At 39.8% G+C, this 13,129-nt stretch overlaps 1 protein-coding gene across 1 annotated transcript in view; it reads right to left on the bottom strand.

Annotated features, from left to right (window-relative positions):
• The window catches only part of luzp2 (leucine zipper protein 2), a 124,675-nt gene that overhangs the window by 50,819 nt on the left and 60,727 nt on the right, over positions 1 to 13,129 (bottom strand). The window contains exons 2-4 of the mRNA XM_088413143.1: positions 9,227 to 9,344; positions 3,053 to 3,123; positions 985 to 1,066 (exon numbers count right to left, since the gene is read on the bottom strand). Coding sequence (XP_088269269.1) covers positions 985 to 1,066; positions 3,053 to 3,123; positions 9,227 to 9,344 — 271 coding nt within the window. The remainder of the gene's footprint in view (positions 1 to 984; positions 1,067 to 3,052; positions 3,124 to 9,226; positions 9,345 to 13,129) is intronic.

Raw genomic sequence — 13,129 nt, 5'->3', positions numbered from 1 at the left:
TGCTGCTGAACTTATAAAAGCATTGGGTTGACGCTCGGTTCTTGTATTTTATATCACTCATTTTTGGTGGGAAGCTAAGAGGTACTTAGGCACTAATTTAAGTCAGGCATGTTGGGCAGCTTAGCAGGTCCTGCGTGGGAACGTGTTCCTGGGCTTGGTCACAAAATACAGTCATGGCAGAAGTTATTGCCGTGTGCTTGGACGTGGGAATGGTCAACGCTCAGAAGAAAAGAAAGAAGTAACTGCATACGGACATTATCAGGTGGATGGTGAGAGTTGTTGAGTTTGTAAGTGAATTGTTCGTCTGTCCGTTTCCCCGCCAACTCTTTGACTTGAGATGCTGTTTAGATGAAGTGCTCCAGCGAATCCTCCTAATTTGCCATACAATCTTCTTCCTCCTCAGCAATTATGTTGTTTTGAAAACCAAAAATGCTAACCGGTCCACTAGAATTATGCACATTGGCTGAGGGACAAAAATACTAACGCCACTTTTCAGGTGTATTGCTAATGGTAATGATTCAAGCACTAGGTTCTGACTAGCTAAAAATTTGATGGACCGTGAATTGTTCACTTGTACCGCATTTTTTTTTTTTCACTCCACTCTACACATGGAGATTTTTCAATATGAACCTAACTGGACATGTCGGAGGAAACCGGAGCAGCCAAGACAACTGCATAAACAGCTCCCAAACCCCATACAGATATGCTCAAGTCAACGCCGACCTTGTCGCCGAGAGGCAACCGCAGTAAGCACTCGGCCATTGCGCTCCCCTTGCTCAGTCTTATTAATCTTTAGTTGGGGATTGAATGAAGCCGGCAGACCACATTCTCTTGCCATTTTCTAAGAGTGTCAAGCGTTGAGTGAAGAAGCTGACTGAGAGCGCTCCTGGCTAATAAGCTTTGGTCACCGAGGGGCCTGCGTGACAGGTGACAGGACAGGTTGGAAACGACCGGATGTTGATGGTCAGGTCGGGTCTGTCTTACTGTGGCCTGCTGCTTCTCGGCTCTCTCGTTTGCCTCATCCAGCTGCTTCTGCAAGGCGGCCTGGAGGGACTTCATCTCGTCTCTGTCGGTTGTGAAGCAAATGAGAAACTGTTAGCACACTTTCCACATATTCTGTGCGGCTTAGAGTCATAATGAATGGCTATATTCAGAAAACCAATATTTGGTAAACTATGTGTATTTTGTTTAATATTTCCTATGACACCAGTAAACGGGATATCTTTGTCACATGCGTGTGAGGCAATTACACCGGCAAGACAGCCGGTGAATATCAATAATAAATACATTTTGTGATTTTTAAATTTTGCAAATTGAAGAGTTGGGAAGTACAGTATATGGTCTCCTTGAGACTTAATAATACATCAGCGTTTGAGGTTTCATTTCCATTTTATGGATAAATAATGCAAACATTATGTTTTGCACATGGCATTTGGCGAATGAAAAGATGTTGAACAACTTGAACTGAACTTCTTCGATTAGTTAGCCCTTGGTCATGCAGTTTTGCATTAAATTGCTGCATTTCCCTGCTGCAATGTCAGAACCATTGTTTTGCCATCTATTTTCTTAATGGCCTCCAAATCAAGTGCATGATTACATCCAAACTCTCCCGTGGCTTGTTAGTTCCAAATCATATTCTCTTTAATTAAAGGAGGCTTGACAAATGTAAATGGAATAAAGGCCATTTGACTTGGGGTCCACACGGAGACGGTGATGACATAGTATGAAGTATTCATTGTGTTTCGTAAGGCACTTCCCTTCGAGCTTTCGGAATGCTCTACAGACTCCCTGCAATGTTCATCATGCACTTTGATGCTCACACTAACATACTATAACATTAAGAAAGTGCAATTTAACTTGAGACTTAGGAGTGTGGCAATAATGTTAAGTCAGAACAAACAATGTATTTGATGTTTCTAAGCACTGCTGTACATTATTATGACAAGGATAGTCAGCCACTGCACTTAAGCAGCAGTCTTTGAAGGCTAAAAACAAAAAAGACACTTGCATTGTTTGTGTTCAGTGAACGTCTTTGCAGAACAGCCGCACAGCACGTTTACATGCCAGTGGTCTTATGTTTTGGCATTGGCAAAATCCTTGAAAATGATTTCCTTTTCAGCAACCAGCCACCCACGACTGCTTTGGCATTTCATTTTTATTCTCATCTCCCGTGTCCCTTGCTTGTAAACACTTCTACAAACAAAATCAAAAAGTGCCCACATTGACAGGGAAGGGCACGTTGACTGTGAGGCTGACACAGAGGTACAAAACAGTGAAGGTATGACAAAAGAGGTCATATAGACTTATGGAATTATAAAAGGCTAAATCACCAGTTTTGTTTTTTGTTTTTTTTGCTTTCATGAAATCCCAAGGCAGCAACCCGTTAGAGTAATCCATCAGTAAAGAGTTGTAGAATTGCAGTATAGAGTAGTTGTCAAAAATAAGTTATTTCTGATTAATCATGTTGTCTTTTATCATGATCGAACCAGCTAGTAATTACCCCTAGCACACGTGGGACTCCACAGGCGGATTAAAAGCAGAAAAAAACAAAAAAATCCAGTTTAGTGTAAGCAACACTGAGCCAAGGCGCCTACTATGGTTTTTAGCTTCATCACCAAACGCCGCCATGCGTTGGTGATAAGCTATTGATTGGCTATCAAGATACTGCTTGTAGAAGGCTGGACTTTAATCAGTCTGACATTTTGGAGAGCAGGGGGGCCACAGATGACTCCTAATCATTAACGCTCTCATTACACACAACATTAATCAGACAATCTTAACTGGTGGAGCACTTTAGGTAAACAGTTTTCCAGCTCGCTTGCAAAAAGATATATTGCCAAGTTAGGAAGCGTTCTTTTCAAGCATGGGTCTTTTATCTCACATATATGCTTGGGTAGTGCACCTGTATTATGCATGCGTGGATTTACACGGCATAATTGATTTGTTTGTGAAGGGATTGTCATATAATTTCACAATTTTGGACCGTAACATTTGACTCATGTATTAAATAAGTTACAAATGTTTTCAAAAACAATGTTACTGATGCCTTTACCTCTGTTTGTGGCTGAGCTCCAAAATCCTTTGTACGTCCTTCTTGGCGACTGAGTCATCGTTTTTCAATGACTAAAAGGGAGAAAGGCACAAGAGAATTTTGCATATTACACAATGACCTCTCCATGAGTGTTAGGCCGAAAAAAGCACTTTTATCGAAGGGACTGTGGTGTATTTAGAGAACAAAGTTAAAAGGAAGATAATCCTTGAATACTTAACAGTGCCGAAAAGAAGAAGATTCTTAAAATAATTGAGATGAATACCATGAACATGTAATTATGCAGCAGATGTTCAAATGTTGTTTATGCCCCAGAAAAAAATAAAATAAAATATGTAGCCTCCAACAATCTGGCTCTGATGTCTAAAAGAATCCTAACAAGGGGTGAATGGGGAAGCGCTGATTGCTTTTTCTTTTTTTTTAACTGGTGCATAAGCACCTGCCTGATGGGTAATTCTGAAGGAATCAGGTCTCTGATTGCTTGAAAATCCCTTGAAGATATTTTTGTTTGCCATGAATTGCACACAAATTCCCAAAGTAGCCTAATAGGACTCAAGCAGGTTATAGATTATTATAAAACATGCTTGAAGGGGAATTCTGTGGCAATTAATATTGCATTTCCATTGGTGGCACAGAGATGTTTTCCACTTTTTTCCTGTCCCCGATGGCTGCTCATTTGCATTTATGTTCAGGAATGAGGAAGTCACTGTTGACAAATGAATATTAAATTAGTCAAAGCCCTTTTGAGCCAGGACAGGAGGAAATTAGTTTGACTTACACTGGGACCTCTAAAACCCTCAGTTGCACAGCTGGGAATCGCCTTAACTGAAATTATGCCTTTCCTAAAACTGAATTTTGAACTACCTGGATCATGGCACATGCCACATGAAACTACAGAAAACTGATTTGGGACCCGAACACAATGAGTATCCATTAAAATAAATGGTTTGCATCGCAGTTTGCTTGGCAAATGTTGCATTTTGTGCCTCAACGTAGACACACTGACAATCAAAATTACAAGCAGCAACAACACGCTTATGGCATATAGGTGCAGGAAGTCGCAGGTGGAAGCCAACCCTTTGTTTGATGGACCAGGAATGTGGCAGTAGTGTGGGAGGATTCTAGATTAAAACACTAGAGCGTCCACAGCCCTGCCATTTGACGTCTACCTAAAATGTGCGTACAGCAGCCAAATGCCTGGATGTATTTTAAACAAACATTCTAATTCAGTGTTATAAGCCCAACAATTTGCATTCTTTGACAGTAGCCCTGCTCAGGACTAGGTTTCAGTTAATTATGGTTACTGTCGAATTAGTGGCTTGCTCTATTTTCTCTTAAGTTTCAGCAGGTTTCTTGAATACTAAAATATTCAATAGCTGCATCCCTGCAACTCCCCTGTGATGTTGTCAAACAAATGCAGTATTTACATTCGTGCAAAATTTAGGATTTAATGCATATACATAAAAGACAAAAGCATGGATAGAATATGCAAATTCCACACAGGAAGGCAAATAAATAACCATGAGGCAAATGTGTGAACCACTTGTCACTGTGCTACACCTCAACTTCAAGAAGTGTTTGTTGCTGATCCATCATTATTTATGCGTATGCATGGACTAGGAGTGTTACACATTTGTTCACAGAATACATATAAACCAACTACAAAAACATTAATATATAATCACGTGTGAGCGTCAAATGTGCATGCATTTGGCACACAAAATTGGAGCATGAGCATGCTAAGTAATCGTGGCCAAATGTGAGAAAAGTAACCTGGAGTACAATAGTCATATTTATGGAGTAAGACCTCAGCAGAATGTTACTTGTTTGTGTTCAGAGGCTGAAAATGAAAACAATTACACAATTTTCTACATGAAAATTCATTGTGTAGGTGAGCCACATTGCGTGCATATTCAAACCGTTAGCTGCAGCAAGGCACCTGCACGTTGCTGAGATGTCCACACTCGGACACTCACTAAAGCGTGTAACACACGCACCACAATGTCAACTACAACCTCAGGGTAGATGTGTGTGTTGTGCAAGCAGAATGCAAGCAAGGTCGCATGAGCCAAAGAGTTCATCTGTTACCCTGCTGCTTAATGCCCAAATGTTAATTTCACAGATAATGAATGAATGATGAGGAGTGATTAGGAGAAAAGGAGGGATATTATCTTGCAAAAGCCAAAGTGAAAAGTGTTTTTTGAAATTAAGGCAGATAAAGTGGGGCCCCCGGTTTACGAGATTAATCCGTTCCACAGTTGGGACTTCACCGTTTGGCGGGCAATCCAAACCTATTTTAATTAGCTAATGCGTGTATAACCCCAGGTAAAAACATCAAAATTGTATATACATATTAAAAATTGGTGTGAAAATAGTATAGTGAGTGCTACTTATATATAATACACATTTATACAATTAAATAACATCATAAATAAAAAAATATAAAAAGGATTTATTTACCTTTAAGTGGCACTTGTTATGCCCATATTCCCTAGTAAGGGTAGCCTAGGCTAGGCTACCTTGTTATGTTTCTTGATTATCCCCAGCTTTCTTTCCATATAAATCATCTTCTCACTTCTTTACATCATTAGCAATCTTGGGACCCATGGCTAACCAATTAAAGTTTGAATTAAGCACTAAAATGCACTATAAATAGGTTTTTGTAAGCACTCACAGGAGAACAAAGCTTTACCGGTTCGCCATTTTGGAACAAATGACGCCGACAGACCAGCATCTTAGTGCCTCCGGGACACCGACCAAGAGTAGACCAGTATCATAGGGAGTCGTGACGCCGTCCAGCATTGTAGTGACGTAAGAAATTACGTGTGTATAGACATATGAACGCGGAGTGACTCGCAGAGTCACGCACGCACACTGACTGTCATGTCTGAGGTGTCATATGGCAAAAAAAAATGGCGTAAAGAAGGGTCCAAGTCGTAAGGTGAAAAAAAACCTAAGGCAGGGACGTCATAAACACGGGGTCCACTGTATAATACATTTGAATCAACAGATTGTTTGCTTACTTCGCATCAGATGTTTCACTAATCTGCCTGGGATTGGCCAGTTTGGAAAATGGCAGGCTCTGTCATTCCCACTACGGCTCAAGAAGTTGAACTCCATAATGCTACTCACACAGCTAGACAGCGTCATCTGAACCACATAGTTAATAGCCATTGTCAGTTTGAAGGTGGGTTAAGAAAGCATGAGTATCATGCATCTTCGGTTGATTAAGTAAAATTAAAATTTGAGCACTTTAAGTTTTTACATGGCACGGTGTTGGACTGGTTAGCGTGTCCGCCTCAGAGTTCAGGGTCCTGAGTTCACTTCTAGCTCGCTATGGCCTTCCTATGTGAAGTTCGCATGTTTTCTCAGTGCCTGCGTAGGAAAACTCCCCAGCATGTGATCAAGACCTCACAGCGCATCTGTGGGGCAGCGTTCCCCTCACTGCAGGAGATTTACCACACCAGGGTTCTGCGGAGGACACACAACCTCATCAGGGAGAATACTCACCCACAACACAACCTGTTTGATCTGCTGCCATTAGGCAGAAACTACAGGAGCCTGAGGGCCAGAACTACCGGACTGGCAAACAGCTTCTATCCAAAGGCCATCCGGATTCTGAGCAAATCTCTCACGCACTAATCTGTCTCACCACCAGTCACTTTACCACACGCAGATGTGTACCTTACGAATCCTGCACAGTGCAGGAAAGATGCTAAATACATAATATTTTGCACGACCATCCTCATATTTATACAATTTCTTCCACTCCAACTACTCCATACTAAGCTCAGAAAGTACGTCTATTCATTTATTAGTGGTTCAATATTATTGTTCTTACAGTTATTTTGTTTTGTTTTTGTTTTATTGCCTACTCTATTATTTGCTTGATTGTGGTATTCTGCTCGGGGAAGTGAACAGAATAAGAGATTCATTGTGTAGTATTGCTATACATATGAACATAAAACTCTTGAGTCTTGTTTGTCTCTTCTAATTGTATATTTTTATATGAATTCAAACTGTTCCAACTTCAAACGATCATCTGGTGGATTGCTTTGAGCACTATACGCAGTAGAACAAGCCCCCCCCCAACACCTCTGTACATATTGCATTATACATTCCCCTTCACCCCACTACCGACGTGTGCTCGCGCACACACACACACACACACACACACACACACACACACACACACACACACACACACACACGCACGTGATGAATCCCCATATATATTGCAAAAAGTATTTTACAGATAAGCCAAGGTCTAGTGCTCAGTAAATATTGCTCATAAATGTTTCAATTTACTACACTATTGTTATTTTTTGTATTTCAGCTAATGTCGTTTATTGAGGAAAATTTATTTCAAAGCCTGAAGGTGGTTTCATGACTGATTCTGTTTTAAAATGGAGGGGATTAGCATACTGGGGTGAGGTGGGGGTATCACTGTCAATAAACCCCCCCACCCCAATTAAGGAAAGTTTAATTACTTGGGGTGCAAGCTTGAAACCTGAAAAGTATAAACTCTGGCTAATTCAAAAAATGATTTGAGCCCTCCCTTCTTTTTTAAATGACAATGTTTCTTTTTCTGTTGCTTAGGTTTTTCACACAATCTCTGCCATGTCCATTATGCTGGCACAGGGCCAAGGATGAAAGAACACTAGTGGGAAAAAAAAACATCCAAGTCTGCTCAGGGGAATATAATCGAATATAATCACCACATATGCCTAATCTGAAGAACACGCATGCATGCTCGGGCATTAACATACACTTTGCTGGCCGTGTATCATTTTTTTTGATAACCACCATACCGAGAATTATATTTGCCTCAAAAGCACATAAAGAATCATCAGTCATGCAAAACAATTGAAGGGAAGCACTGAAAGAGGATCAATTTTAAACGATCTGTCTCATGCCATTTTAAACTTCGCAGATAACTAACATATTTCTCCGAGTCCAAGTCAACTTTTGTCAACAGGATGTCAACAGGTGGGGGGAGAAACACAGCAAAGGATAAACTTCCATCCTCTGATCTCGCCACAGTCGTCACTGAACAATGGTTTGTGTTCATGCTCTATCCGCAGTAAAACCTTTTGACGCAGAAATATATTTATTATCCTCCGTGATGCCGTTTATTTGCCATAGCAAGAGGGGGAAAAACTTGCTGTAAGTCAGCGATTTCAATCTTGGCCATCTAGTGCCAGTGTCCTGTTGTCCATGTTTTCTGCAAGTTGCAAAAAAAACAACTGCTTCAAATGATCAGATAATCAGCAAGGTCTGCAGACAACAATCCTGATTATTTGAAACAGGTGTCTCATCAGTGAGGCATTAAGAAACATCCAGGGCTCGGGTCCTTGAGAACCACAATTGAAAACCCTTTGCTTTGGGGAGAGGTAAGTCCATTGGTGTGACATTATCACTTGCTAAGCGAGCCTAACTTGAATACATTTTTATCCTTCCTGGTATAAACAGATCTGGCAAAACTTTTGGAGGTAAAAGCAAACTAAATACTTTAAAACTGTCGTAAGTGACATGACTATAATGTGTGTCACTGGAGATAGAAAGTAAAGGCAAAAATGGAATCTATTTGTGTCATAATTTCAGATTTATGTTGCAGTTTTGATTGAGGTAACACACATAAAACGCAATAGCCTTTACTGGAGTATGTAAACAGAGCTTTTGTGAATTTTTCAAATACAGTCATTTTGACCATAACCGGAATATTGACTGCAGTGTAAAGGTAGTAGCTAAAAACTGTTCACCAACAAGGACTAGCAGGGGGTATGGTGCTGGTGGCCTGGGTTCTGATGGTAGTTATCCAGGGCCTTGCACCCAAAACATGTTTATAAACAGCGGCTCAAACCCTGCTTAATATAAGTTTGTATTTTATTTTTTTGTATCTAGAAATGAGCTCACCACTGAACACATGGCTGTCATCTAGTTGCCATTTAATTATACATATACATGTAACATATATATTTTTAAATGGATACTTCTCCAGTTTTTTAGTCTTGGTTTCCATTTATAAAGTCCAATTAATTGTTGAATATAATTTACACTACTTATAGTTGAACATTGTGCAGTCCCACAAAAAAGAAAGAAGAAAAAAACACTTCTCCTCAAGAATCCACAGTTAAGAAAGTCTTGCTAACTTTGAAAAAAAATGTAATGTCCAACCTGAATGCTGCCTTTTATGCTGTCCAACTCCTTGGATGTCTTGGAAAGTTGGTGCAAGATGCTGCTTCTTTCACTGAAGACTTCCTTTAGCTTTTTTTCCAGCCCATCGAAGCCTTGTCTTTGAAGAGAGAGAAAAAAAGGGATTTTACTTTTAACGTTTACCACTGACTGAGATTCTGCCTTTACAGTGACTTTTACCGGAAGACTAAGCAGCAATATCAGAGACAACGTGTAAAGCAAAGGTAAAAAAAAAAAAAAAAACAACAAAAACATCTGTTCAGCACAGTTCCCGAAGTGAAAAAAAAATGGATAAGAAATGTATGGTACTGATTATTGCTTTCAACCAATCCTTCAAGTGTCACCTGCTTAAGAGAGATATGCCTGTTGACCAGAGGCATGTTCCTACTGATCTAGTTTAATATTCGACAGGGGCCATTCAGCTATTAAAAGGAAGGGGGGACAGGGCATGGAGGTTGTATTATCACATCCTATTTGCCTCTGTGAAAGAGCTTCCACTGAACAATACGTCGGAAGGTTTATCACTGAGCTATGTCAAAAAAAAAAAAAAAAACAAGAACACTCCTGAGATGCCAAATGTGCTAACTGACAATTTGGACAGATACTGTACAATTAAATGGTACTTTACAAATCATAAAGTATATGGGATCTAATACAGGAACTACGATCAGCACAATTGAAGTTTTTTCTGGAACATTTAACAGATATGCTCCGAGATTAAATAGTAAGAGTGTTCCTCTTACTGCTTATACATCCATCCATCCACCCTACCCATTTCCTTTAGCCGCTTATCCTCATCAGGGTCGCAGGCCTGTTGGCACCTATCCCCGCTGTCTATGGGCAGTAGGTGGGGGACACCATTAACTGGTTGCCAGCCAATCGCAGGGCACACAGAGACGAACAATGCATCCATGTACTCAATCACACCTAAGGCCAATTCAGAGTCTCCAATTCACTTGCCATGCATGTTTTTGTAATGTGGGAGGAAGCCGTAGTGCCCGGAGAGAACCACCCGGACTCGGGGAGAACAAGAAAACTACACACAGGAGGGCCGGAGCCAGCTGGAATTGAACTTGGGTCCCCTAACTGTGAGGCGGACGTGCTAACCACTGTGCCACCGAGTCACCCTTTCACTGCTTATAATAAAAAAAACAAACAAAAAGAGTTTCTTTAAATCTAATGTCCTTGTTTACTAACTATAGAACAGCCAACAGCTCATTTGGGAAGTGTCTCAAATCAAGTGTACCTGCATGCAATTAACCTGCTATGAAAAGAGATGGTGGGGCCTTAAATTTCCCTTACAGACCACAAATGTGTTTACTATGGAGCCCTGGGCATTTTAAATATATTGTAAACCCTTTGCAAATGTCGCAAAAGCAACTGGGCAGATGGCGGGGTTATTGATCCAGAAGGAAAAAGTTGAGTACAAGGAGATTAATTCTGGCTTGTTGTCAGTAAAATGGTCATATCCTTAGAGCCTTTCTTACAGCATGTTACACCAGTTATTGACAGTAAGGCTTAGGTATGACAGTCAGATAAGCAGTATATAAGCAGCAAGTATTTATGCATTTTTTTCTTCTTTTCATTTACCCCTTACCTTTCAACTTTTCAACTGACTTTTGTTAAATAAAAAAAAGCGAGTGTGCACCAAGAACATCTAAATGATAACTGATTCACACACAAATATTATGATTACTTACCATGATTATTTTTTTATGTATTTGAAATTACATTTTCAAGGCTCAAAGATGTACAAACACTGATCTAAAGGGAAAACTTTACTTATTAAGCTATTTTCAACAGTAACACGTTTATATACAGTTTACAACTGAATTGATAACCATTACTTTTGTGTTTTGGCACTTGCTGTCAACTAAAAAAGGGCTTTAAAAAGGGCTATTATTTTTTTATTTTATTTTAGGGCATTAAAAAAGGGCTTGTAGGCGTCACATAGCCAAACCCAACAAATTGTGAGCCATGATAGCCAGCGGCAAAATGTTAATTTAATTACATTAACTGGACAATGTTCCCTTGTTTTTCGCGGTTAATGGGCTATATAAATGCCCTGAGAAAAGTGAATTCCGCATACAATGGATATTGTATGTACATAAATAAAGTATATGAAATGTGTAAAACCTTCCCAACGTATCTTTCCAATGCCCAGTGATCTCCTACCCATAGTATGGAGTTAGAACAGTCTGTTTGTGGGTACAGACTTTATTTTTATTTTTCATCACATATCAGAGTGCCCTTGTGGGCAGAAAGTGCTGCTCACTAACTATGTTCTTGCGCTAGTGGTACCCCTCCCCATGCCCATGCCCACATTGCCTTTAAAATGTTCTTAAAGGCCCAGGCTCAGTCCGTGAGTGTTGTCACTCTGCTCTATCTGGCCACACCCCACCTCCTCCCCCACATATAATTCTCTGCGCCAGTTAAGCGTAGAGCCTGAGCCTGGTCATGTAATTCTTGCCAAAACGTGTCTATATAGTGCCGGATGTAGAACAGCAGTGGTTTACTTAGGAGAAACAATGTTTTTATTTGAACAAGATCATGTCTTAGGGCTGTTAGATTTCTTCAGACTCCATGTTAGGACTGAGTGTGGGAGTGTTGCAATGCGGTATGGGCTGCAATGTTGGTTTTGGAAAAAAAAAAAAAAGAAAGGGGGAAGCGCAAAAAGTGAAACATGAAGTGGTAAGGAAACATGAAAAATAATACTTAACCCTTGTGTGCCTGGATTTCTGTATACGATGTTACTCAGTCCCGCATTATTTTTGTGCCCAGGTTTATATTATAGTGCAATATTGTGCACTGAAACCAATGATTATTTGTAAAGTAGTCGTATTCTCCCCTTCCTCCTCTCTCACAGTCTTTCTCTGGCTTGGTAATCGATTGCAAAGTATGGTCTCGCTTACATACTGTAGTGTGGATTCTTCAAAATCCCTGAATCCCCATAGCTCAGTGTCCCAAACCACTAGTCCATGTCCATGGATCAACTGGTAACGGTACAGTACTGGCATCGCACACAAAGTAAATATTTCCCTTTTATTGACTATCTGAGTCTGAAAAAGCATTTATTTTGAAAAATTTGAAACATTTGAAATAATGATTTATCACAGTATGGACCTTTAGCGATACCTTTGAGGTACAAAGAACCTGGAAACTTACAAGGCATGGATCTTCTACCTATTCGTTAAGAATCATGTGAATCTGACATGTCTATGGAAGAGGATGATCAACTCCTGGACATTGTAAATGATGGTGACCTTAAAAGTATTTTCTTGATTTTTGACATCTTATTTGTGTGGAACAGGGTTTTGTACAGTGGCCAGAAGAGAAACAAAACAACAGAGTTGACTGCAACACATTTCATGTGTCAAAGTCTCCCATCACACCTGAAGGGGCCTGGCTTGGGCCAGAGAAAGAAGCTCAGGGCTCCATTTAATTGGGTGTAATTTTACGTGCACTTTATATTCGTTTTGTATATTTGTGTCATTTTAAAGGCATGACAGTTAAAAAGAAATGTTTCACAGTGACGGTAATGAATTTATGTCTGCTACCCCTTCAAATTAATTACAGAAAACTATGAAACTGCTACTGTAGAAAATGGAAAACTGTGGAAAAGTATTGAATTACCTTTCATGCGCATTACATTTTTAAAGTTATAATGCATAATTACAAATAACGAAGTGCCTTCTACAGTGGACCAACAAAATCATGACAATAGCTCTGTAGTATCTCCTACAATGTGTAAATAAAATCAAATCATGTTACATTTGACTGAAGCCTATAGCAATTGAAAGGAGAAAAAGGAACAAAACTTGTGAAGGATAATGTATTGAAAATTACACATGCATCAAGCCTGGCACAAAAATACCATATTTTGAG

This window comes from Hippichthys cyanospilos, chromosome 4, assembly GCF_059441005.1.
Source record: "Hippichthys cyanospilos isolate Australia breed blue-spotted pipefish chromosome 4, RoL_Hcya_1.0, whole genome shotgun sequence".
Taxonomy (NCBI): domain Eukaryota; kingdom Metazoa; phylum Chordata; class Actinopteri; order Syngnathiformes; family Syngnathidae; genus Hippichthys; species Hippichthys cyanospilos.
The sequence above is the reverse complement of the archived record's forward strand: the minus strand, read 5'-3'. Positions and strand labels throughout refer to the sequence as shown.